At 58.2% G+C, this 22,859-nt stretch overlaps 10 protein-coding genes across 10 annotated transcripts; 5 read left to right on the top strand and 5 right to left on the bottom strand.

Moving 5' to 3' along the window:
* Positions 1-17: 17 nt before the first annotated feature.
* Positions 18-3,254, bottom strand: SCHCODRAFT_02164133 (uncharacterized protein). Its single transcript, XM_003038523.2, has 2 exons — positions 1,235-3,254; positions 18-1,183 (listed from the first exon to the last, which is right to left on the bottom strand). The coding sequence occupies exons 1-2, from the start codon at positions 2,985-2,987 to the stop codon at positions 336-338; spliced, it is 2,601 nt and encodes an 866-aa protein (XP_003038569.2). The 5' UTR covers positions 2,988-3,254; the 3' UTR covers positions 18-335.
* On the bottom strand, positions 3,252-7,306 carry SCHCODRAFT_02611948 (DUF1740-domain-containing protein). The gene is made up of 8 exons (XM_003038524.2): positions 7,109-7,306; positions 6,446-7,027; positions 5,605-6,399; positions 5,511-5,556; positions 4,653-5,462; positions 3,819-4,601; positions 3,649-3,767; positions 3,252-3,588 (listed from the first exon to the last, which is right to left on the bottom strand). Exons 2-8 carry the CDS (start codon positions 6,813-6,815, stop codon positions 3,362-3,364), a joined length of 3,150 nt encoding a protein of 1,049 aa, XP_003038570.2. The 5' UTR covers positions 6,816-7,027; positions 7,109-7,306; the 3' UTR covers positions 3,252-3,361.
* Positions 6,894-8,109, top strand: SCHCODRAFT_02611945 (ribosome biogenesis protein NIP7). Its single transcript, XM_003037188.2, has 5 exons — positions 6,894-7,026; positions 7,108-7,335; positions 7,400-7,534; positions 7,601-7,677; positions 7,749-8,109. Exons 1-5 carry the CDS (start codon positions 6,967-6,969, stop codon positions 7,789-7,791), a joined length of 543 nt encoding a protein of 180 aa, XP_003037234.1. The 5' UTR covers positions 6,894-6,966; the 3' UTR covers positions 7,792-8,109.
* Positions 7,777-8,330, top strand: SCHCODRAFT_02163999 (uncharacterized protein). Its single transcript, XM_050341959.1, has 2 exons — positions 7,777-7,809; positions 7,887-8,330. Exon 2 carries the CDS (start codon positions 7,976-7,978, stop codon positions 8,222-8,224), a length of 249 nt encoding a protein of 82 aa, XP_050202336.1. The 5' UTR covers positions 7,777-7,809; positions 7,887-7,975; the 3' UTR covers positions 8,225-8,330.
* SCHCODRAFT_02611941 (polysaccharide lyase family 3 protein) lies at positions 8,198-9,934 on the bottom strand. The gene is made up of 5 exons (XM_050344506.1): positions 9,236-9,934; positions 9,025-9,180; positions 8,952-8,962; positions 8,797-8,898; positions 8,198-8,553 (listed from the first exon to the last, which is right to left on the bottom strand). Exons 1-5 carry the CDS (start codon positions 9,575-9,577, stop codon positions 8,436-8,438), a joined length of 729 nt encoding a protein of 242 aa, XP_050202335.1. The 5' UTR covers positions 9,578-9,934; the 3' UTR covers positions 8,198-8,435.
* A 708-nt stretch (positions 9,935-10,642) lies between these two features.
* On the top strand, positions 10,643-13,984 carry SCHCODRAFT_02611938 (uncharacterized protein). Its single transcript, XM_003037189.2, has 3 exons — positions 10,643-12,589; positions 12,639-12,795; positions 12,849-13,984. The coding sequence occupies exons 1-3, from the start codon at positions 10,660-10,662 to the stop codon at positions 13,768-13,770; spliced, it is 3,009 nt and encodes a 1,002-aa protein (XP_003037235.2). The 5' UTR covers positions 10,643-10,659; the 3' UTR covers positions 13,771-13,984.
* Positions 13,985-14,335: 351 nt separating this feature from the next.
* Positions 14,336-17,056, bottom strand: SCHCODRAFT_02163971 (uncharacterized protein). Its single transcript, XM_003038526.3, has 2 exons — positions 16,344-17,056; positions 14,336-16,295 (listed from the first exon to the last, which is right to left on the bottom strand). The coding sequence occupies exons 1-2, from the start codon at positions 16,952-16,954 to the stop codon at positions 14,498-14,500; spliced, it is 2,409 nt and encodes an 802-aa protein (XP_003038572.1). The 5' UTR covers positions 16,955-17,056; the 3' UTR covers positions 14,336-14,497.
* A 719-nt stretch (positions 17,057-17,775) lies between these two features.
* On the top strand, positions 17,776-18,143 carry SCHCODRAFT_02611930 (uncharacterized protein; the record flags this gene model as incomplete). The annotated part of the gene is made up of 1 exon (XM_050344505.1): positions 17,776-18,143. Exon 1 carries the CDS (start codon positions 17,847-17,849, stop codon positions 18,141-18,143), a length of 297 nt encoding a protein of 98 aa, XP_050202334.1. The 5' UTR covers positions 17,776-17,846.
* Positions 18,092-18,687, top strand: SCHCODRAFT_02675672 (uncharacterized protein). Its single transcript, XM_050346705.1, has 2 exons — positions 18,092-18,389; positions 18,447-18,687. The coding sequence occupies exons 1-2, from the start codon at positions 18,163-18,165 to the stop codon at positions 18,631-18,633; spliced, it is 414 nt and encodes a 137-aa protein (XP_050202333.1). The 5' UTR covers positions 18,092-18,162; the 3' UTR covers positions 18,634-18,687.
* Positions 18,512-22,812, bottom strand: SCHCODRAFT_02684596 (uncharacterized protein). Its single transcript, XM_003038527.2, has 13 exons — positions 22,750-22,812; positions 22,570-22,703; positions 22,367-22,522; positions 21,795-22,317; positions 21,639-21,743; positions 21,356-21,585; positions 21,136-21,303; positions 20,883-21,080; positions 20,653-20,826; positions 19,841-20,601; positions 19,456-19,786; positions 18,754-19,401; positions 18,512-18,698 (listed from the first exon to the last, which is right to left on the bottom strand). Exons 1-12 carry the CDS (start codon positions 22,760-22,762, stop codon positions 18,940-18,942), a joined length of 3,255 nt encoding a protein of 1,084 aa, XP_003038573.1. The 5' UTR covers positions 22,763-22,812; the 3' UTR covers positions 18,512-18,698; positions 18,754-18,939.
* Positions 22,813-22,859: the final 47 nt, after the last annotated feature.

Here is a 22,859-nt window from a genome sequence, read left to right as displayed (position 1 = left end):
GTCGGAGTCAACTCATGCAGTCACTCATCACACCAAGTTCGAGAGTGAAAGAAGGGCGTGTCATATTTCTCCATAATGCTGGCTAGATGAGGGGGTACATAGTGAATGCGAAGACAGGTGGACATAGACCGAAAAATAAGAAACAAAGGAATGACCGAATAGCAAGAGGCCTATTGACAAGAAAGCAAACAGTACAGTAGCATCACACAAGAAGGGGGGTCGTCGGGCACAGCGCGATATGAACAACAGGATCCCAAATCCACCAAATAAAAGGCGCGTAGTGTAGTAGCCAGGGAGAGAAAGCCATCACGGTCGTCAATGAGTCCGTGTCGTGATCAATACTGTCGCGTAGCCAGTGCGCGGATTTCGTACAAGTAGCTGCGATCGGGGGCATCGAACACGTCCTGGCGTGCTAGCGCGCTCCTCCAGCTGCGCATCTCCTGCCGGTGCCGCTCCTCCGCTCGTCTTGTGTTCTCGACGAAGTTCTCGTCGACGTCGTAGACGAGCGATGCACGAGAGCCAAGCTCGTGCTCACTGCCAGACTCGGAGACCGTGCGCATGTGACTGCGCGAGGCGCTCCGTGGTGGCGAGTTGGTGGTCGCGGTGGACGCCGCCGATGCCTCGGACGTCGTGCTGCCCAACGACGCCCGGATCGTGCCGCCCTTCGTCTCCCATGCATCTTCGCTCTCGTCATCTGCGAGGTTGGCGAAGACGTCCGGCTCGTCGTCTTCTGGCGGTAATGTCGATATCCAGCACATGCGCTGGGGATCGAAAATCATGTTTCCCACTATCCTTGCGCCAGATGCGAACGAGCCAACGGGAGAGCCGACAGAGGAGCCAGTGAGGTGTGTGATGAGGGCGGGTCGTGTCGACGTGCCCATGGCGGCATCGAAGTCACGAAGGACCTGGTCGTTCCCCTCCCATCGAAGAGTGTGGGGGTTCCATTTCATGTCACCAACGACTGCATGACGTGAGTGCCGGGCGATACGACCACAGCACGACAACATACCCTTTGGCCCGCCGACACCGCCCAAATTGCGGATGAGGGTAGGTTTCCTCCGCGGTATACCACTCTTCGACGGAGAATTGCCATGGGACTTCTTCGACTTCTTCAGAGGGTTGTCGCTCGTCTTCGAACGCTTCGGCTGATTCGCGGACGCCTGATACGCAGCATTGAGGTTCTCTGCGAGAACATGAGTACAGATGCCAGAGCCTGATACGCGTAACAACGTACCGCTGCTGCTCGTCGTCGATCGGCCTTTTCTGCGAATCGTGCCCGTCTTGGACTGGTACGTGCCTCCTGGTACGCGATTGCCGAAGCCCTTCGGCTGGACGCGGAAGCGCCCTTCCTTGTCACGATCGGTAGGGAGATCTTCGAATGCGTCCAGCTCCGTGCCATCGCCAAACGTCCGTGGGCGCTTCGGTTTCCGCAATAACCGCGGCGCGGCGGGAGGTGCAGCGATCGGACGGGGTTGTTGTTTCGAGAGGCTGGAAGGAGGACGGGGAGCGGGGGAGTTGGTGCGGAACATGGGGGATTGGGGACCGGAGGTGGTGGGGCTGAACACCGAGGATATGGAAGGGCGCAGCTTGCCCGTTCTGCTCCCCTGTGTAGGCATGGTGAGCCGTAGCGCGGACGGGTTGGATGACGGCGTGGACGGTCGCGTGGGAGGTACTTTGAACTCAGCCCCACTTACTCGGGTGGTCGTCGAGTGCTTGTGTGTTTTCGCCCGCGAGGCTGCTGTGGGCTCTTCGTATCGTGCCTTCGCTGAGTTGTTGCTGGAAACCGAGCCAGAGCCTGACGCTTGACTGTTGGTATCCATGAGTGAGGATAGCGAGGCCTTCCGAGTGAGCCGCGATGTTGTTGCGGGCGGTGGCGACTTGAGCCCAGACGCAGACTTCTGACCACGAAGACTGCCGGGTTTGGGGGCGAGGAAGGGTGAGGGTGGAGGGTTGGCATTGCCCAAAGTCCCGAAGGTCTGTGAGCGGGTGGTATGTCGCAATGGAGGGGATGGTGAGAGCCGAATCTTCGAGAGCTGGCGCGTGGATGACGGAGGCGGATTTGCCGGGCTCTTTGCACGGTTCTCGGACCTTGTGCGCGAAGGAGGGCGGAGGGAGGATGGCTTCTGGAGGGGGAAGCTATTACTGCGACCGTAGGCGGTGCGGGTTTGTTGTTGCTGGACGAGCAGGCGGCTGGGGCTGAGCTCGACGTCGTCGTCAATGACAAGGCCGTTCTCGAAGTCTTCTTCGGGCGGACTCGCCACCTTGACACGTTCGACCCCGAACATCTCCTCTTTCTTGCGCTCGAGCAGCTTGGTCAGCCTCTTCGCGCCCGAGTCGAAGAGCTCTGTGGGGATGACGAGGCCGTCGAGGTCGTTCTCGCTGTCGTCCTCGTCGGTCTCCGTGTCAGGTAATGACAAGGAGCTGGCCGAGTTGGACGACGGCGAGGCGCCCGCCAAGCCGAGAGTCGAGTATGCATCGGAGGATTGCGAGGAAGATGTGTGATCTTTGTCGCCCCATTCCAAAGAGGACTTCGACGACCGGTGATTCAACGACAAAGGCACCAACGACAGCTGCGTCAGATCCGACGGCAGGGCAAAGGCGTCCTCAAAGTCCTCGTCGATCACCGTCGGCCTCTCCTGCGGCTTCGACGGTTGGCGCTGGATGGGCTTCGGGAGTGCGGTGACTTTGATAGTGGATACGCCTTCGTCGTCTTCGTCTTCGTCGAAGTCGGGCATGGAGGATATGGGCGGACGTATTGTCGTCATGCCCCGGATGGAGGAGGATGCGACGGGGCGGTGGACGATCCCGGCCGCGGCGGGGTTCGCCTTCGCGCCTCCGGTCTTGCCGAGGTCCATCTCGGCGTCCCAGTCCATATCGTCGTCATCCTCCTTGTCGGACATGGCGTGGAGGTGGTCGCCCTCCGGGAGATCAAAGTCGGCGTCCGGCCACTCCTCCTTGACGAGGGAGGGGGCGGGGATGGCGGACATAGTTATGCGAGTGTAGGGTACTGAGCAGTGCTGCTTGTCCGCGGCGGGGGCGGGTGGGGGAAGGAAGGGCGGGGGCTTGCGGAGTGCAGCGGAATAATTAAAGCGACGGTAGCGGTAATCGAGGGATAAGGGGATAAAAGCGGGATATTGGAGAACGAAATCAGTGGGGGGACCAGCTAAGCCGTGCGCTGGTTGTCGTCGTCGTCGTCGGCAATTTTCGCGCCCAGAGGCTGGAAAAACGTGGACGATGGTGCGGAGCGAAGTGTTGACGTGACGTCCAGTCACATAGTCACATCCTTCTATTTACGTATGTTTACACGCCGAGACAATAAATGAAGGGGTAAACACGAGGCACGGCACGGAACAATGAGTGGTCAGTAGGGCATCAGCCGTCGGTACTCGCGAGCCTGTTGTTCTAGCTCGCGATCTCCCCCGTCAGACTCGGACTCGCTGCTGCTGCTCTCCTCCGCGCCCACCACCTCAATCTCGTCCAGCCCTCGTCGCATCCTGATGTCCCGCTCCGCCATGAGATCCCCCAGCTCGGCTAGCTCCCTCGCACTAAACGCCGACCGGAGCGCGTCAAAGGCCATCATGTATAGCTCTAGATCGAAAAGCCAGAACATTAGCGGCGATGTTGGAATGTGGCGGCGCCTAGCCTCACCTTTAGCAAACGGGCATTCCCGTACGGCGCGATAAAGTAGGCGTTTCGCACTCTGGAAATCGCCAGAACGCAGCTCAAGCTCAATAAACAGGCGCCATAACATGGCACAGCCCTTCGTCCTGCAAGTAGTGAGCTGACATGTCAAGCGTATGACGAACAGAACCACGCACCGACTTCTCTCTACCGCCATCGTCAGTCCAGTGCGTGTCCGCTCGGCTTCGAGCTGCCACCTCCCATTCCAACCACCCACCCACACATCCATGACACGTCGAGTGACGTCCTTTGCTTGGTGGCCCTCGCCACGAAGGTCCCGCAAGTACCCTGCAATCGCCTGCCCCTTCTCCGCCTCGAGCACCATCGCGAGCACCACGCTGTTGCTCGGGAACTCGTCTAGCGCGGCACGCGCACGCTCCCGAAGAATCGCTGGCGGCGTGGGCGTCCGTAACACGATACTGTGTCGGTAGATCACCATGAGGGCGGCTACGGCCATGCTCTCTCGCGCGAGGCCGGAAGCGGGGGCGTGGGCGTCGAACACGGCGAGCGCGGCTGGGAGCGCCTTCGCAGACAGCAGTTCGAAGAGCGCCAGCATCTTGACCCACGCCTCGCGGTCTTTCCATCTGTCCGAAGAGGGTGCGGTCTTGATGGCTTCATCGAGATTGCGCCTCGCGCGAAGGATAGCGATGCCTCCCTGGCCTTCGACGTTGGCGGCCTTCATGATGATGTTGATTGCCTCCTCTGGCTTGCCGTCCAGCCATTCCATCTCTGCCCAGTCGGACCACAGCTGGGCCGCGCCTGGCTCGTTGTTGGCGGGTCGCGAGGCGATGAGGACGGTGTTGTACACCTTGCGCGCGTCGTCCAGCCGGCCTCGCAAGCGTTCCAGCTGGGCGTGCATACACCAGTGCGGCAGTGAATCTCGTGCCGATGAAAGGAAGGTGCGCGAGAGTCTCGTAGCACTGTAAATAGAGTCAATATATGTCTCTCGACAGTATTCATGAACAATATACCTCTTCCATTGCCCCAGCGCTACCTCAAAGCTTAGCGCCAATGCATCCCATTCCTCGTCCCCCTGCCCCTTCCTCATCTGCGCAAACACCGTCCTCACCACCTCTTCTCGTGCATCCTCCACATCTTCACTTCGCCAAAGCATCGCGCGCTCCTTCCCCTTCTCCCTCCTCACATTCACCTCCAATGCGCGTACGACATCTCGCCCGCCCCAACCTTTCACCGGACCAAACACGTCGCCGTACGCCAGCTCCCGTCCGATGAGCACGCCCGCCACAGCATCCGCGCTCACGCTCGTCTGCGTCGTGTACTGCTGGAAGATGCGCTTGACGTAGCTTGTGCGTCCGAGATGCGCACACGCCCATCGGTCGTCCCACTCTCCTCTTGCCTGGTTGCCCGGCACCCACAGGCCTAGTACTGAGAGCCACGCCTTCCTGAATGCATCCACTGCGACTTCATCCCGGATAGGACTCAACAGGGGCCGGATATCCGAGAACATGATCACCGCATACGGGTCTGCGTCCTCCGACTCGTCGAAGGAACGAGTGGGGAGACAAGCGTAGGTATCGGCGAGCTGTTCTGACTGCGCCCAGCGGGTGTAGGGGTCGCCAGTTGGTGGGCGAGGGAGGCGGGAGGAGGTCGATGCGGTAGGGGTATGATTGGGCGCGGGCTTTCCAGATGCGACCCATGAGGCCCAGCCGGAGGCGTTGGGTTCGCCGATGCGGGGGACTTCAGATTCCCAGAATTCTTCGAGTTCGTCGAGCTGTTGGGTGAAGGGGAGGTCTTTCAGAGTATGAGGTAGGTGCGTGATCCTACGCAATACGTCAGAAGATGGGGTGAATGCATACATCTGCACCCACCATTCTGCTTGAGCTTGGAACAGAGCATTAGCACGTTCGATGTAGCCTGACAAAACTGTCAGCAGTGAACGGAATCGATTATATGCGCACTCACCTGCGCTTTTGAGCAGTTCTGCCATCCTCCACAGAACCCTCACTCTTGTCATGTCGTCTTCCGTGTTCGCCAGCACGCGCCCAGCGTCTTCGACAATGCCAGCCAAAGCATCCTTCGCCTGCCCTATGCGCCATTCCAACCACTCCATCCACATATCAGGCCCACCGACCTTCAGCGCGGCTTCCCACTCAGCGCGCACCCGGCTCTCATGCCAGATCTCCTCGCCCGCCTTCACGTATTCCCTCCGCAGAATCAACGCTCGGGGGTTCAGTGTGAGAGCGCGCCCGAGTATAGCTGTGGTAATCTCTGCTCGAGCTTTTGAAGCATTCTTGGTGTCGGGTGGAACGTCAATGAGGGACTCTCGCAAGAGCTCGAGCCAGGCGTGCTCGTTTGCGGGTTCAGCGGTGACCTGGCGGTTGAGCTGCGCGAGTTTCTCTTGGTGGTATGACAGAGTGGGTCGGCCATCGTCCTCTTCCTCCTCGCTGGCGCCTTCATCTTCCTCCGACGAGGAGTCAGAGTCATCGCGGGCGCGGTCTGCGGCAGTGATGGCGCGGTAGGAGTCTTCTGGTTCGGCGGCAGCGCGTTGACGCCGGGGCACGACGATGACACCGTCAACCTCGGGATACTTGTTCGGGTTTGCAGTGATATGCTGAGTAGGGGGTTGTGCAAGCAGTGCGCGTGTACGAGCATCCGTCAACGCAGGCGCTTTGCGCGGCCCACGGAGGAACACCTCGACGCCGTGCCCCGTGCGATGTGCGACCCACGCAGAGTCGAGACCGAGTATCTTCCTACCGCCTACGCTTGGTTAGATGTCAAGAGACGAGGAAGTACCAAGACGCACGGTGGTAGATGTTGTACTTTGGAATGTCGCCAGAGTGAATGCGGCCATAGGTGATGTTCAGGGGATCTCCGCGGCGGTCGCTGTAGAAATAGCGCAAACCCGCATCGCGCTCATCTTTGCGGACGTCGTAGGCTTCCTCGTAGACTTTGTCGCGTTTGTCGTCCCGATGCCGATCCTTGTCTTTCTTCTTCTTTCCATCCTTATCCTTCTTCCTCTCCCTGTCCCTGTCCTTGTCCCGTTCACGGTCCCTACTCCTGCTCCTGCTCCTGTGCCGCTTCTTAGCCTTCTCCTTTGGCTTGTTCTTTGCTTTGGACTGACTGGGTTGCGGGTCAAGGTCGGGGAAGGAGGAGAAGGTGGGGGCCGTCGACATGCCTGATGACGAGGTGATCAAGACGCGTCGCCGCGTTCCCCGACGCGCAGGCCGGCGTTATTCGGGCCGGGCGCCGTCCGATCGGGGTGATCTCAAATCAATAGTCTATCATCGGAGGCCAGCTCGTCTCCCCACTCCTCCTCCGTCCACCATGCGCCCACTCACAGAGGACGAGTCCAAGGCAGTGTTCACAAAGCTCTCCAACTTCATCGTGGGTAGCAATCTCTGTCTCCTCGTCCTTGTACTGATCCTCACCTTTCCCCCTCCATCCACCGCGTTCCCCGCACTCTAGGGCAAAAATCTTATATCGCTCATTGACCGCAAAGATGAACCATACTGCTTCCGCCTGCACAAAGACCGCGTCTTCTACGTCCCAGAGTCCTCCATGAAGCTTGCTGTCTCCGTCGCCCGCCCAAATCTCGTCTCCCTTGGTACATGCTTCGGCAAGTTCAGCAAGGGCGGCACCTTCAAGCTCCACGTAACCGCCCTCGACCACCTTGCACAGTACGCCAAGTACAAGGTGCGTGCATCGTCCTTCCTTTCTTACTGTATCCTTGACGTGCTGACGATCCCCTTCGCCTTAGGTCTGGATAAAACCGAACGGCGAGATGCCTTTCCTCTATGGCAACCATGTGTTGAAAGCGCACCTTGGGCGGATAACGGAAGACACCCCAGAACACCAAGGGGTCGTCGTGTACAGCATGAGCGACGTGCCATTGGTACGTACTACCTCCCCGCGCGGACCACTCTTTCCCTTTGTGTACTGATCCTTGCTGCGCGTCCAGGGATTCGGCGTCACAGCGCGCTCAACGGTCGACACCCGCAAACTCGATCCCACCGCCATCATCGTCTTCCATCAATCGTATGTATCCTCCCCGCCACCGCCCGCTCACCTCCGCACGCTGCCACACTATGCTCACCACCCAATTATAGGGACGTCGGAGAGTACCTGCGGGACGAGGAGACCCTGTTCTAGCTACACCCTCAACAGCATGCTACTCTTTCCTTGTCACCAGGCGCTCCTCGCACTGTCTGGGACCGTTCGTTCGTCATCGCTTTCCTTCTGTGTCAAATGCTGTTCAGGTCTATCGTCGGTCGGTCGTGCTCTATCTTACAATCGTGGTATTTTCTCTGTACATGAAGAGTTTTTGCTAGGTGAAATGGACTGGCTGTCTTGCCTTCTTCAGTGGGCAATTATCATCCTCGTACGACTCCGGCCACCTCACTCAGCAACAGCATCCTCGCCGTCAACGCCGGACACTTCCAATTTTTCCTTGGGATCGCGCCGTACCAGCGGAAGCGAGCGACTGTCAGACCGCAGCACAATGAATTCATACAGGCATCAAGCCACGAGAACGGCGCGCTGTGTGGCACACAGCGACGCATGGTATACAACAGAAGATGGCTAACACAACGAAGCTACAGAGAAGATTTACGGAACACATGTGCCACTAATTCACAAGGGAAAGAAAGGAAGACGACCTCTGAACCCAATCAGTCGACCGTGTATGTGTTTTTCGGAACTGAGCGCTGGCCTGTTCCGGAGACCCTAGTGAGGCGAAGGCGATGAATTCCGACGGCGCCAAGGGGACCATCCAGCGCTGTGGTGATACGAGGCGCTCAGAACTGGCAGTACTCGTTCGACTCGTTGGAGGTGAGCTTCTCAGGCTCGTCTCCGTTGTCGTTGCCCTCGTACGTGTCGCAGATCGAGTCCACGTCGTCGATCTGGGAGGACGCGCTGCGGAAAGGGTTGTCAGTCATGGTGAGTTGAGTGGGTCGATGTGAAGGTTTAGTGCGCTGCGCCGAAGGAAGACAGTGATTTATGAACGGCGGGCGCAACCTCCGTGAACAGGGAAGCGGGGAAGGCAAGAGACAGTGAATGGAAGAGTCAAGGGAACGAGCGAGCGGCCGAGTGGATGAATTGGGAAGACAACGTTCACGGCGAAGTCCGAACATGAACATGCGGGCAAGAGCGACTTACACGTCAATCTTCGCAGTGTCGCCGTAGTTGCTGTTGATGCCGGCGAGCGAGGACCCGTCTGAGGCGATGATGTTGCTTATCTCGACGTGACGCTCGTACATGCTGAAAGAGATGTTAGTGTCATTTGAGGCGCGAGACTCTTCAAAGAGACGTACTCGTCGCAGTTCTGTCAACAAAAGTATAGCAAGTCAGTTTATTGGCTCGATGGACGAAGTAAACAATACGTACCCCGCACGACCGGTAGAGCTTGCCAAAGTCCTGGACGCAGAAGCTGTCGATGACGACCGTACCACCGCCGTTGTGCTGCACGACCTTGTCGTCCGCGCCCTTAGCACCACCGCCAGTGATGGTCGAGGTGCCGCTGTCCTGCTTGATGGTGATGGCCTAGTACTCCCTCATCAGTCACAATATCACTCGTCAAACTCGCCGCCCTACTCACGTCCTCACAAACCGCCTCAAACCACACATTCGTGAGGGTGCAGGAGCCCAAACAGTGCACGCCCTCCGCCTGGTCTGCGCCAATAACCACGTTCGATAGGCTCGCGCCCTCCTCGAGGAGGAACACCGCGTCACTGTCGCCGCCCTCGGCCTGCCCCGTGCACGACGTCCCGCGATCGAAGCGGACGTTGCCACCGTCAAAGTCACCCGTGACCGTCATGGGCTCGGAGAGCGAGCTCGTGGAGGGCGGGTCGGGGAAGGTGCAGGAGGCAGCGCGAGTGGTGGGCTTCGCAGCCGCGTTGAGCGCGGTGAGGGCGATGAAGACGGTGGAGGCGAGGATCATTATGAGAGGAGTGCGTGTGGGAGACTTGTTGGAGTGCAGAAGTGTTGGAGAACGAGCTGAGGATTGAGTAGGCGATGGAGAGCAGTCTTTATACGCGGTCTACCATCCGAGCCTGAAGCGTCGCAGCGCGAGTGGGTGGAGCCGCGGAGAAATAACATGCAGGATTGACTACCGCAGGCGACCATAGCTTGAGCAGGATACGGATACGGAAGAAGCACGTCTAGTAAATTCCATATCTCGAGTGCAGGTCACGGCGGCCCGCATCGTTGCCAAGCATGACTGCACAGCAGAAGAGGTATCGAAGATCCGGAATAGAGCTCGTGAGAAGAGTAATTGTCGACGGACATGGTCTTCATATACTCGCCCATGGTCCAGAAGTTGAGAGCGCATGTACGTGCAGAAATACCAGGAGCTTTGAGCTGCACAAAGCACCACTGCTATTCTCGTTGATCAGAGCGGATGTAAGCGCTAGACATTCATCCTTCATGCTGTACAAAAAGAGAAGAGCGAGGACTCGGATCGACGGTCGCAAGACTAAACCAGCGTGAGCGTTCAGATAACATGACCAGAACAGATGCACTCCGGTCCCCCAATGCGCATGGCTTGCGAGTCTGTTCCCCACGGGCCGACTAGGAACACGAGAGAGTCTCCCGTATAATGAAGTTCATGAAGAATACAGTTAGTGGTTGCTACCGGGCCGCCTGCGCATGGCAGTCTGATAGTTGCAGGCAACTTGCTGCGCGGCTTGACAGGTGGGCATCCGAGCAATATCCTGATTGACAGATCCTTTCTGGCTCGAGTAGAAGGAAGGATCACAAGTCCGCGATCCATTGAAGGCGCCCCCAAGGTTGAGATGAAGAGTGCACTTCCGCGTTCAGATTTATGCTGGTATGGGCTCCAAACCATACTATGGAGCCCAAGAAAGGGTTGAAGCAGCAGTCCGAGACCACAGACAGTTTTCCGAGAAATTGTGAAGGAGGATTTGCCTGGTCGACGACGTGAGCGACATGAAGGCGGGAAGCAAGTCGAACTTTGGTGTGAGTCACACCCACGTGCGAAATATCACCTCGGACACGACTGCCATGACGGAGCTCGACGCGGAGACACCAGCGAAGCGCTGGACCGCTCTCGCAGACGCGGACCTCACTGAAGACCTCATCCACGAGCTCCTTGATGTCATCCCCGACGACCTATGGGTCGCAACTGCTTGCGCGGACCGCGTCGTCGATGATATCGACGTGCAGCGCGTTCTTCTGGAGACCGGCCTCGCGCGCACTGAAGGCGCCGCTGAGCGTGTCAAGGGCCTTATGAGCAGGGGGGACGATGAAGGAAACCCAGCTGGAGAAGAGAATGCAGAGGCACTTGCAGCGTACTTCCGCGAGGAGCCGAATGACGTTCGCCTATGTGCTATACGCCGGTCCCTTCTCGAACGACAGGACAGACTACAGGACTACCTCGACATGTGTGCCGAAGAACCACAAGAGGAGTCCGAATCTGACGAGGAAGCTCTAGACGACTGGGAGGACGACCCTTGGGCGGCGGAGCAGGAAGCAGAGTCGTCCACCTCCGGCGCCAAGAACACCGATCTCACATCCTCCATCCCATTCCTTCCCCTCTCGACATTCCTCCTCAACGACCTCGAGCAATCAGCACTCCTCCTGGCGCTTCATTGTCGCTTTGGTGCATTGCGAATATTGAATGAATGGCACGCACAATACCTGTGGCCATACCGCTTCCTCATTCTTAATGCCATACCTGAACATATTCAACCTTCCGAATATCGACATCTTCTACCTGCGTTCAGCCTCTCGGACGAAGCAGAAACCCAGCCAGACGCGAAGACACGTCGATCAACCGTGGACGTCAGCGAACAACCCATTGTTCACAGTGCCGTCGACTTCATCGACTCCGCACCGTCTTCGTCCACTTCTATCACGAGTACACCCCTCGACTTATATCCACATTCCTCCGCCGAGCTTGCACAATGGTTCAGAGCACGCGTCGACAAGATCATGGTATCTACTGGCATGGTCGACATGGCTTTGTACCTCGTACAGCATGGCGCGTCGCAGGGTATAGCAGGCCTTGACGAGCTCGGCGAAGACCTCAGCCTCTTCTCCCGTCTTGTCTACGATGCACCACGTCCGGAGGACTGGACAGAGGAAGATGATTGGACGTTCGAGCAATGGCAGAAGATGCAACCTCCCGAGGTCATCTCTGCCTTCCTCAAGCACTCTATCCAGGAGACGGTCGCGCACGACATCTCCCATTTCGTCATGCCCTATCTCTACGTGCTTGAATCTCGCGCAGAGCGTGCAGGCCAGCCAGATCCCACCATACGGACGCGCCTGCTCTACGACCATGTGCTCGCCGCGCCGCTCGACGTCGCTGCTGCCATCTTCGAGGCATCGAAGCCGACATTGCCTACCCACCAGCGACTTGTCTCCAACGACGAGGACATCGTGCGACTCGCGCTGGCATGCCTGTACGGAAACAGCAGCATCGACCAGTGGTCCACGATGAGCAGGATATTCGAGTGCATGCCGGCATGGGACATCACGCGCGATACCGGTGGCGAGGACGAGGCTGACACGACGATCGCGTCCTTGGGGGCCTACGTGAAGCCCACGACGTCACACACCACTAGCACGCCTGCTGAGCTCTTCGTCTTCTTCAAGCCGCTGCCCGTCATCGCTTTATCACGAGCCCTCGACGTGCTTGACGTGCACTTGGAGGGCGGCGAGATCCTGTCCCGATGGAGTGTCGCAGCGCCATTGCAGTGGTTTTTGCTCAGCAACAGCGATGCCAATGAACAGCGCGCTTGGGCGAACCGGATGGCCCGACGGGCCGGCGGTGTCAACCCCATCTCTGGCGTCGACGATTGGGAGTGGCTGCTTACGGACATGCTGAAGCTGGCTGGGAAGGGTGAGAATGGCATTCGCGGTGCTTTCGGGCTCCTTCCTCGGGATGAAGTCAAGCGAATATTTTTGAGTGGGCTTCTTAGCTCGGGAGGTATGGGCAGCGCCGTTTAGTTGTGGGTTGTCTTTCTGACACTTCACAGAATTCGAGGTGGCAAAGACGCTCTTGTACAAGATGCACAGGCTGCGCTTGGATTCGAACACCGTCGAGGACGTTTGCTTGGCATGCTCCCAAGAGTTCTACGACAACGCCAACTCCGGAAACTACACCTACGGCGAGATGAAGATGGCATACGACTGGTACGTATCTGTCCATCCCCATTCGTCTCAATAGCATCTCACAGTCGACACAGCCTCTCCGTACCACCCATCTCCGACCGCATCCAAAAGGAGAAGGACTTTATCGAGGCGACTTCCCGGCTATCATCTTACAACATCATGTCCCGCCCCGGTATCCCCATCACGCCCATTGAGATTCGCCTGACAAAGGATCGCCTTTCGCTTGTCGCGCGCGTGCTTGCTACCAACGAGGATGCTTACAGGCATCCGGAGGTTATCACGGAGCTCGTGCGCAAGCTTGGCCTCGGTAATGATCCCGTCTCGGAGGTGAAGACCCTTGCGATGCTTGCGGATAGCGCGATGCAGACCGAGGACTTCACCCGCGCGACGGAGAATGCGGAGCGGATGGTGCGGTTGGTCCTCGACCTCCCGATCCCTGCAGCTGCGCCGGAAGCGCGCGAGGCCCGGGATGTCGCTTGGGCAGCGTGTTTCACACTCGGTCGGCAGCCCGAGTTCAATGACATCGGGAAGAAGGCGATGCTTCTCGGTCGTGCGCTGGAGCTTTGTCCACCCGACCGGCTGTACGACGTGCTCACAGCATGGCGAAAACTGGAGGCAGAGGACATCGCCGCGCGCGAGGAGCGCCTAGCGACTCGACGCTCCGGTACCGTGGCTAACATCCAGGAAGCCCGCAAGGCCCCCCTCGTCCTTGACCCCGTCGCCTCCCTCCGCTCTCGCCTCCACGACTTCCACATGCCCTCACCGCCACTCCTCAACACGCCCGACGCAGCAGCTCTCGCCAGTCGCACATTCAAGTCTGTCACCGCTAACTTCCCCTTCTCCGTCAGCAGCCGCGGGCGGTCGAACTCCTCCGTCGGCGGCGACCGCGAGGACAGCCGCAGCCGCGCAGGGACGGACGTGGGCGAGGTCAGAGAGCAGGCATCCCGTGCATTCCAGCGAGGCATCGGATGGTTGATTGGTGCGGACGAGGAGTAGTAGTTATAGCCTACATACCGGCCCCATGGACGTCCTACGTAGTGATGATTCCCGTATCAGCGTATGCATGCAGCAGTCCGCTCAGTTCCTCGAAATCACATCTGCACGAAGCGAGAAATCCATTTCAACGAAATGGCAGATGCGAGTGACAGATTGAGACAAAACGAATAAAATCGGCACATGAGTGCGCACACTAAAGTACATGTCGAAGGAGAGAAAGGGCGAGAAAAGAGAGGGTAAACAGCCGACATGCCACAATACAGAGAATGGAGCGAAACGGCGAGTGGTGGTAGAGAGAAGGCAGGGAAGGATGAACAAACAGACAAACAGGAAGGCGGTGGATGGAAGTAACGAGCAAACTACAACAATAGCGGTCCTATGGACCGAGTACTATGGACTATAACACATTAACGAAGTAAAGACGGACGAATCTAGCTAATAAGAAGGTGCAAACAGATTCGGGATAGACAGACTGAGCGTGGGTGGAAACGCGGAAGGCACGAAGGAATGAAACGAATGAGATGTGTGCGAGTGACTCGTTGGATGGGTAGGTAGGTATAGACGGGGTAACGATTTGGACAGAGCTAGTGTACATCCGTGCAGGTTGCTGGTGAGATGGGAAAGAGAGAGCGAGAGAGATGGAGAAGGAGAGTGGGTTGTGATGGCGAGTAGTCCGAGTCCGAGTCCGTGGGGCGGGTGAAGTGAGATTGGAGTATGAAGCAACACCTCAATCATAATCCGAGTGGCTGCCAAAGCGCGAGGCTGCGATGCCCGTGCGGGCCCGAGGGCGGTTGACCACGCCAGTCTTCACGTGGCTGGTGTCCTCCTTGGGCTTCCCGCGACCACAGGCTTCGCAATACTGCGCATCCGCCTCCGCGGCGCGCAGCTCCTCGACCTCTGCCTTGAGATCGCGAACCTGCCCTTCGAGCTCCCATACGTGCCGCTGCCACGCCTTCTTCGCGCCGATGATCTGCTCCTGCAGAGCCCGGATGACCGCCGACTGGTCGTCGCCCGCTACGGATGGTAGAGGGTCTTTGCCGCAAGAAAGGGGTGTGATGGGCGAGAGAATCGTATTCGGGCTGAGGCTGCCCGAGTCCGGCTCCTCGCCATCATGGCTGATGTGGTCGCCCAAGGCACTGAAGAGCGTCGACACCGGACGCAGCTTTAGCGGCGAAGGGAACTCATTCACATGCGCTGGTGCTGAAAGCGGCGACTCGTTCCGCATGGCGGGCGCAATGAAGCGGGGCTGGTCATGCACAGAGGGCGAGCGATGCGTATTGATCGACAGAAGTGGAGGCGACCGCTTCGTCGAGCCACGCCTCGGCGTCGTGGGCGCATTGCTCGACGCTGAATCGTTCGATAGCGTCGGCGACAGCTGCGGCACAGGCACTCGCGGAATCCGTTGCGCTGGCTTCGGCTGTTGCTGTTGCTGCATCGACTGCTGGGAATTGAAGGACGCGTAGCCTTCAGCGAGAGAAGGCACCGGAGGCGGCTTCTCGTCCTTCTCCCTTCCGCCATTGAAAATACGCATGAAGCCGCTCCTCTTGTGCTTCAGCTGCTTGCCTCCCGGCGGGGCATTTGACGGGTCCAATTCCCGCCCATCAGCCCTCGGCGGGGTCCCGACCACCATCGTGTGTAGCGCATGACGCGCACGGCCGCCTGCGCTCGTTGAACGCATCCGATTACGAGCGTTCGCAAAGTCGCCATTGAGCGAGCGAGTATCGTCGCTGTCTGGGAATGGCACTGGCGGGAAGGACGTGGTATCCAGGGCCGGTCCACCTGCAGAGCTCTGCACAGTATTGCTTCGAGTGCGCTGATTGGCCTGAGCCTCCTCGAGCGAAATCAAGCTAAACGCTGGGGCAGGAGTAGGCTCGGGCCAGGCAGAGGTGCTACCCTCAGTAGAGGTCGAGGGGTGCGAAGTCATAGGCATCAGCTTCGTGTCGAAGGTGTGATTGGGAAGCGGGGGTACTTCGCCGCGGGCTACAAGAACAGGCGAGGATATTTCCTTGCCCTGAAAGGTAGACGAGCGTGCGCGTCCAATAGCGGGTGACCGTGGCGTTGCTGGTGAGGCAGTCAGTGTTCGACTGCGCTCCGGCGGCATGACTTTGGTTTCAGTGACCACAGAGACTGCAGGGCGCTGCACGCTTGCTGGAGTAGTTGGAACGCCACGGGGAGGAGAGGGCTGTCGCTGAGCCGCCTCGTACTTCGGGACCACCGACGGGTGCGCGTATGGATGCGCATACGGGTGCTGGTCCTCCGAGAACGACTCGTACGAAGAGGCGCTGTCATTGGAGATAAAGGTATCCGGCCGAAGTTGCTGTGACGCCTGGGGTCGTGCACCATGGCGTTCGTAACTTCCTGCCTGATGATGCGCAGGCGTCGCAGGAGGAGAATTCGGGCGAGAGTCGATGGACGAAGGACTATTGGTACGCGAGATGGCAAACATGTTCCGTAAGCCACTAGGCCCCGACGTATTGTGCGTGGCAACTAGTGAGGTCGAGGACATGCTAGCTTGAGCCAAGGCGCTGTAAATTTATTAGCACTACGCCTGGCAAATTTTTGGTGACACGCACTGTAGTGCGCCTCGCTGATTCGAGGACGAACCAGACGAGGTCGAGTCGAACGACTTCTTGACTTTGCCCACTGAGCGCACAGAGTCAAGACTCGGTCGACGCTGTTCCTGGCGTCCCCCGCCAAAGAGCACCTTGCGATTAGGCGGCTCCTCCGGTTCCTCTTCTTGCTCCTCCAGTGTCTCACTCTCCATTTCCCATGGTGCGCGGGTATGGATGCGCATCTTGGGGCCAAGATAGCTCATGCGCGGGATAGGCTCGTCGCTATCATGCTCGGATACGGTCTTGTCGTCATCGTCATAAGTTACAGAGGAGTCGAGGGAAGAGCGGGGGTCGTCGTCGAGGTCGAGCATGCTCGCAGACGGGTCGTCGAAGCGTTCGCGGTGGGTGCGGGGAGTCTGAAGAGCGGGACTCGACACGCCTTGGTCGTTCGCGTTCGGTGAGAAGACTGCGCGGCTGTAGATTGATGGGGAATCTGAGAACTCGGAGACGGAATCCCAGCGGCCGTCGCGGTGCAGATCGGACCGCATGAAGCGCTGGTCGAGCAGATGGCGAACGTGCTCGTCGTTGAAGTCCCGGGGGGAAGTCATGGTCCTGCTCGTCGCGTGCGCCATTGAGCGAGGCGCGGTCAGACCGTCTCCTGGTGATCGCCGTGGACGGCGGGGACGACGAGGATGGGGGGAAGGGAAGGGAGCCGGGACAGGCCAAATACCAGTCAACCGCTATCACATCAATTTGCAAATCCCCGTCTACCGCCCACGCGAGGCCCACATTCCCACAAACGCTTGCCCTTTTCAGGCAGCCCCGAAAACACGTGTGTCAGCTGGCAGCACCAGGTGGTACTTCCCTCGCTTTGGCAGAGATTCCGAGGCCCCCACAGCCAGCCAGCGACTCACCCAAGCTACCCGAAAGGAACGGCGCAGACTTTCTCTTTGCTCGGACTTTTACGTCGTCAGCTGAGATCCCCGTCAGATGTCTGTTTCCCTCGCCCGCTAGAAGCCTGATGATGGGCACCGAATGCACCGGGGAAGGAAAGTGAAGTCCTCGAGACGCGTGAAAGTGCCTGCTTGTGTCGAAATGAGTGCCATTGTGTCACGAAGGGAGACATATGGCGCCCGTCATGAACGCGTCGCCTCGAAGGACGAGGAAGGACCCCGGAATATACGCACAAAGGCCGTCCTGGAAAATCCGGCTCTGGCGCCCATTTATCCACTTTTTTTTTGGGTCCCCGACCCCCAGATTTATCCGTTTTCTGGGACGGCCTCTCGGGACCCCCAGAATTTATCCGTTTTCTCGGGACGGCCTCAAAAATGGCAATAAAATCGGGAAAAATCTGATTTTTTTCTTCCAGGGTCCCTACGCGCTCTGCGCGTAGCGTCTGCAACAAAAGAAGGCTGAGAAGTACAAAAGAGAGAGCTTATTGCCTCCCATACCCATTCGAGGTGCTACCACACACCGCTGTCCTTCGAAATATCGAGCCTGCCAATGGTCTACTAGAAGGTGCCAATGGGCACAGGGAGGCTATCTAGGGTGCTACTGCCCGCTGTAAGAGAACGGCCACTTAGCTTACCGGTATCGCGTGCGTCTGGTCTGAGGGTAGGTCGGCGGTTCGAATCGACCGTCCGATATCCACTTTTTCGGCACGGCCTCCCTGTCTCCCCTGTGTATACCCGCGTTTTTGGACCGGCCTCCAAGCCCTCAGGCCCCCGATTTGACCGTTTTTTGGACCGGCCTACCGGCCGGAAGCCCCACGATTTATCCGCACCGCTGGACGGCCTATGTGCGTATATTCCGGGGTCCTGACGAGGACAACAAGTCGAACATGGGTGATGCCATCACGCTTTTGGTTGCCGGACCGAGCCCCGAACAGTATTTTGCAAGTCCATTGTTCGTTCGATCGCGCCTCCATCTCGCCTGTACACTGCGGACGACGCATCTCGCTATGGAACCTGCGCCATCCACAGAAGCGACACCAGTCGTCGAGCTGGCGTCTTCGTCTGGTGGCAGGGTCTCAGGGAAGGCCTGGAAGCCACAGAAGAAAGCGACGGTGTACGTGTTCTGCGCTTCCCCCTCGCTATGTTCTCAGGCTGATGGTGGCACCCCTAGTCGATCGCACATCCAGGAGGGCGTTCGCACCAAGAACTGGGAAGATCGCATGGAGAAGGAAAAGAAAGCGCAGGCTATCAAGAAGCTGCAGGCCGAGCTGAAGGAGGAGCAAGAGGCAGAGCGCAAAGCGTGCGCCCCATGCCGTCCCCTTGTTGATCCATCACTCACCTCCCCCATAGCCGGATAGACCGCATTAAGGAGCGAAGAGCCAAAGCAGAGGAGAGGGAACGGATAGAAATGGAAAAGGCGAAAGTGCGTGCCGCCTGACAATCATCCTTGGCAACCTTAGCTTACTTCCCCATCCTAGATGGGCGCCAGGAAAGCAGCGCGTCTACGCCGCCGACAGGGGCGCACCAAAAAGATCAATCACTGATTTTGGCCCGCGCCCCCTCCCCTTTCTCGTTATCTCCTGTCATCATCGGTGTCTGTATATTACGCACTAGCATCCTCTGCTGTCTGTTAACATGGTAAACATATGGGTTGGGTATCTATCCTACAACGCCCACGACGTGTCCAGCTCGCCCTCCTTGATGAAGCCCTTGTCGAGGCCGACGATGACGCTCTCGCAGAGGGGGCAGTTGCTTGCGAGGAGTTCCTCAAGCTCGGCGCGCGCCTTCTTCGCGTTCTCGTCAACCTTGTCTGCCCCGCTGCGCTTCTTCCCCGGTCCTCCCATCCCTGGTATCCAGCCTACCGGTGCGGTCACAGCCGCTGCGAGCGCGTCTGGTACGATCATGTCGCGCAGCTTGTCGCCGGCGTTGAGAATATTGCGCCCCAAGAGATTGGCTGCCCGAGCAGGGTTCGGTACGGCATTGGCGAAATTGGCTGACAGCAAAGTCCGTGGCGCGGTGTTCTGTCGCTCGCGCACTGCCCCGTTTGCTGTCGGATTCCCCTTCACGAGCTCGTTCTGCAGCGCCAGCATTCTCCTCAGCGCATGAGCCGGCAAGTACTCTTTCGCCTGCAAATCCTCTTAGCATCCCCCCTTACCCACTCATTCAACTCTCCCACTCACCAGCCCAATCAAACAATCCGCATGGAACGAATGGTGGCACGGGAACACATAGAATTGCCGCGTCAGCAGCAGCTGCCCGCACTGCGCGCACGCCTCCCCAGCCCCAATCGTCACGAACCGGTTCTTCAGGTTCGCGATGTCCTGCTTGATCGCGTCCGCCGTCTCCGTCGCGTCGTCCATCTCCTGCTTGAGCTGGTCGATGTGTGCGGAGTAGCCCTCGAGCGCGTGCGTGATCTCCTCCTTGAAGTCGTCGATGACGACGAAGTCGGGGAAGAAGGGGAGGATGTCCTCGATTTTGAGGATGTTCGTGGATTCGAGGAATTGGACGGCGCTGGGAGGGTGAGGTCGTGAAGGTATTCTTTGTAGGGGGAGGTCAAGCACTTACGTCTTGATATCCTTCTTATCCTGCACCACATACTGCGCGATCTTCAGCCACAGCTTCTTCCTCAACGGCTCGTCATCCTCCGGCATATCCGCATTGATCTTCGCCAGCTCGACGTCGCCCTTCTCTAGCGCTAGATCCACCGAGTTCTCCCACAACCCCATCTGGCTGTAGATATGCACGCACGGCTGCGTCCGCCCGCTCTGCTTGCACAACCGCAGCGCGTAGTCCAGGTCGTAATAGGGCTTTCCAGTCATGGGGTCCGTGGGCGCAGTGGAGAGGTAGCGCAACAAGGGACCGTCGTCCTCGGCGGACGGTGCGCTGGTGGAGGTAGACGCGGAGGAGGTGGGCGAGACGTAGAACGTGATGAGGAGGTTGTGGATGGTCGGGTTAGTGTTCTGCTCCTCGTATATGAGGTTAGTAAGGTAGCGGACGGCCTGGTTGGGGGTAAGGGGGTCTCTCGGGGCGTGTTGGACCTGGAGGAGGGCGGGAACGAGGCGGAGGGGGTCAAGGGCTGGTTGTTTGAGCCAGGAATCGACGGTCTCTTTGGGTGCGTTGCGCATGAGGACGGTGCTGAAGCGATAGTAGAGCTCCAGATTTGATTGTCGGCTGATAACATCGATTGCCCTTGACCACTCTTCCTCGAGCGTCCAGTGCTGGACGACGCGCTCGAAGTCGCCGATAGTCGTCGCGTAAAACAGGTACATATCTGTCCGACCATGGCCTTGAATGAGCTCGTATACGGTATGGGTATCGAGGTCGGTCTGAAGCGGGGTTGTCAGTTTTGCCACAATTAATTCTGGAATATGTCCCACCTTATACGTCTCGAAGAAATGCTTTAGATCGTCCTCCAATATTGTCCGCTCCGTCTTCAGGTTCTCGACATCTTGTGAGACCGACTCCGACGCGATGAGGTCATCCATCTCGTTCAGCTTGCTCAAATAGAACTCAACGAGCCAAGTTGAGAGCATCAATCTTTGAGTAAGATCCTACCAGTAGTCATTAGCAAACCCATACTCTATGGAAGATTTCGGGAGCCACTCACGCCTTTCCTCGTCCGCTCCAACCTTGAGATGAGGTAACTCCTCAGCGCATCGCGCTCATTAACGTCCAAGAATTTCAGTGCGACCTCTTCGAAGGACACCGAGCATTGTGCATAGCACTGAGCTGATTGGAAATACTTTCCCTCGGCGAAGTAGGCGGCTGCTTGGGCGGAGAGGACGTGGTCGCGTTGGCTGGCGGTCTGAGGTTGCCATCTTAGATAGACGGCATCTTGTTCGATCTTTCCAAAGACGCACCTTCACATACCGCAAAGCCACATCGAAGTGACCTTGCTTCATGAAGACCTTCCAGACGTCCCTGTCGTCGTTGCCGACGCCGAGCTCGAATAATGATTGATCGGTGTAGACCCAGTAGGTGCCGCGTACGGGGTCGGCGGCAAGGCCTTTGACCTCCTCTGTGGGTTTCTACCGTAGCGTCAGATCATCGCCTACCATTGCGGACTTTCCCGCTACTTACCACCGGCATCACTTCCTCATACGCCAACCTCTCATCCAAGCTACATATCGCCGCTATCCTATCCTTATAAAGCAGCACGAAGTGGAACTCTGTTACTGCCATAGAAAGCGGCACGTCGGTTTGGCCTGGAGGTGTGTCGGAGAAGATAGGGTAGGCGGGGAGCTTGACGCCGTCGACGAGGTCGTCGGTGTTGGAGTCGAAGTTGACGGAGCCGTGGAAGATGCCAGAACCTGGTTTATTGCTGAGGATGTGGATGGGAAAGAAAGTGGAAGTAAATTGTTACCGGTTAGCCATGCTATAGTCTTGGGTAGCGATTGCGCCTGTCCGGAATTGGGTGTGAAGAGGTGGAGTTCGGAGTGCTGGATGTTGCCAGGAAGTTCGCGTATATCTGTAACGACGAGGTGAGTTGGTAGATAACTACCTGAACGAGAGTTCTTACTCGGCGCGTTGTCCCGATAGGTGTTGAAGAGGGCGGCGAATGCGCGGCTGCCATCGTCTGAACGCCTATCCGGGGAGCCAATGAACTGGTACATTCGTGAGGGAGTCGTCACCACAATCCATGTTTTCCTGGGATCCTGCGGGGGAAACACATTGAAGTGTATCCCCGTAATGGGTCCAGGGACGGAGTACACCGACGCCAAATGACGTTCCAGCGAAGCGAACAGATTCTCCTCCGCGTCCAGTACTGCTTCATAGATAGTCCCGTTTCGCGCGCCGATGAGCATCTCCCGCGTCGTGGTAGCGTTCACCGAGGCCAGCAACGCCGCACGATTCCATGCAATGCTCTCGATGACCATCTTCCACTTGAGGGACTTGGGCTGCTTGGTCTTCTTCCATGCGCGGAAGTAGTACCAATTCTCGCCCTGGGTGGAGGAGACGATGATGTGCCTGCCGGAGGGGTCCATGAAGACCTTGTGTATTGTCATGTCCTGAGGCTTGCGCGGTATGGGGATTTGCACGACCTAGTGAGTGGGGGTGAGGGGTGCGGACCCTAGGGGGACGTGTGGTTACCTGTTCAGAGTGGGAGAGTTCAATGAGAACTAGGGTGTTGTTTGCCAGCGCCATGACGAGCATGTCGGAGGATACGGCGAAGGATACGAGGGGTGCAGGGAACGTGTACTGGACGCGACCGAGCTCGAAGATGGGTTCATTGACGGAGGCAGCATCCTGGGGATGGCTTGAGGTCTAGTTTGAGAGTAGAATTGGGTACGCACTTGAGCAGTCTCCTCGATCTCCGCGCGGTCATCATCTTCGGCATATGGGGAAGGCTCGAAGCCCTCATACTGCAGCGACGGTAGAGCACTCGCAGCCTGTGCCACCCCCGGCGGAGATGCCGCGTGCTCGACGACTAGAAGGAGATGAGCGCGGGAAGTAAGGAGCGCACCAGCACTCACAGTCGTCGAACATGGCCTGCAGGTCGAACGCGAGACGCGCAGAGTGCGAAGTCACACGCCTGCGTTCGCTTCGCCGGGCCGGCGACGCGGTGGTCCGATGACGACAGGGC

The sequence above is a fragment of the Schizophyllum commune genome, assembly GCF_000143185.2.
Source record: "Schizophyllum commune H4-8 unplaced genomic scaffold SCHCOscaffold_2, whole genome shotgun sequence".
NCBI classification, from domain to species: Eukaryota; Fungi; Basidiomycota; class Agaricomycetes; order Agaricales; family Schizophyllaceae; genus Schizophyllum; species Schizophyllum commune.
This window is presented reverse-complemented; position numbering and strand designations above follow the sequence as displayed.

Excerpts from the sequence above, each read along its gene's own strand:
- SCHCODRAFT_02611941 (XM_050344506.1), bottom strand. The coding sequence starts at position 9,577 with ATGATCCTCGCCTCCACCGTCTTCATCGCCCTCACCGCGCTCAACGCG. Across the intron at positions 9,181-9,235 it reads TTGAGGCGGTTTGTGAGGAC|GCCATCACCATCAAGCAGGA; the intron begins GTGAGTAGGGCG and ends AGGGAGTACTAG. Across the intron at positions 8,554-8,796 it reads GACACTGCGAAGATTGACGT|CGCGTCCTCCCAGATCGACG; the intron begins GTAAGTCGCTCT and ends CCCTTTCCGCAG.
- SCHCODRAFT_02611948 (XM_003038524.2), bottom strand. The coding sequence starts at position 6,815 with ATGTCGACGGCCCCCACCTTCTCCTCCTTCCCCGACCTTGACCCGCAA. Across the intron at positions 4,602-4,652 it reads GCGCTGGGGCAATGGAAGAG|TGCTACGAGACTCTCGCGCA; the intron begins GTATATTGTTCA and ends CTCTATTTACAG. Across the intron at positions 3,768-3,818 it reads ATGGCGGTAGAGAGAAGTCG|GACGAAGGGCTGTGCCATGT; the intron begins GTGCGTGGTTCT and ends CACTACTTGCAG.
- SCHCODRAFT_02163971 (XM_003038526.3), bottom strand. The coding sequence starts at position 16,954 with ATGGCGCACGCGACGAGCAGGACCATGACTTCCCCCCGGGACTTCAAC. Across the intron at positions 16,296-16,343 it reads AATCAGCGAGGCGCACTACA|CGCCTTGGCTCAAGCTAGCA; the intron begins GTGCGTGTCACC and ends ATAAATTTACAG.
- SCHCODRAFT_02611938 (XM_003037189.2), top strand. The coding sequence starts at position 10,660 with ATGACGGAGCTCGACGCGGAGACACCAGCGAAGCGCTGGACCGCTCTC. Across the intron at positions 12,590-12,638 it reads TGGGCTTCTTAGCTCGGGAG|AATTCGAGGTGGCAAAGACG; the intron begins GTATGGGCAGCG and ends GACACTTCACAG. Across the intron at positions 12,796-12,848 it reads ATGAAGATGGCATACGACTG|CCTCTCCGTACCACCCATCT; the intron begins GTACGTATCTGT and ends CAGTCGACACAG.
- SCHCODRAFT_02675672 (XM_050346705.1), top strand. The coding sequence starts at position 18,163 with ATGGGTGATGCCATCACGCTTTTGGTTGCCGGACCGAGCCCCGAACAG. Across the intron at positions 18,390-18,446 it reads CCACAGAAGAAAGCGACGGT|TCGATCGCACATCCAGGAGG; the intron begins GTACGTGTTCTG and ends TGGCACCCCTAG.
- SCHCODRAFT_02164133 (XM_003038523.2), bottom strand. The coding sequence starts at position 2,987 with ATGTCCGCCATCCCCGCCCCCTCCCTCGTCAAGGAGGAGTGGCCGGAC. Across the intron at positions 1,184-1,234 it reads ATCGACGACGAGCAGCAGCG|AGAACCTCAATGCTGCGTAT; the intron begins GTACGTTGTTAC and ends ATGTTCTCGCAG.
- SCHCODRAFT_02684596 (XM_003038527.2), bottom strand. Across the intron at positions 21,744-21,794 it reads CTATCGGGACAACGCGCCGA|ATATACGCGAACTTCCTGGC; the intron begins GTAAGAACTCTC and ends TCGTCGTTACAG. Across the intron at positions 20,827-20,882 it reads TGGAGCGGACGAGGAAAGGC|GATCTTACTCAAAGATTGAT; the intron begins GTGAGTGGCTCC and ends GACTACTGGTAG.
- SCHCODRAFT_02163999 (XM_050341959.1), top strand. The coding sequence starts at position 7,976 with ATGGACTGGCTGTCTTGCCTTCTTCAGTGGGCAATTATCATCCTCGTA.
- SCHCODRAFT_02611945 (XM_003037188.2), top strand. The coding sequence starts at position 6,967 with ATGCGCCCACTCACAGAGGACGAGTCCAAGGCAGTGTTCACAAAGCTC. Across the intron at positions 7,535-7,600 it reads GCATGAGCGACGTGCCATTG|GGATTCGGCGTCACAGCGCG; the intron begins GTACGTACTACC and ends CTGCGCGTCCAG. Across the intron at positions 7,678-7,748 it reads ATCATCGTCTTCCATCAATC|GGACGTCGGAGAGTACCTGC; the intron begins GTATGTATCCTC and ends ACCCAATTATAG.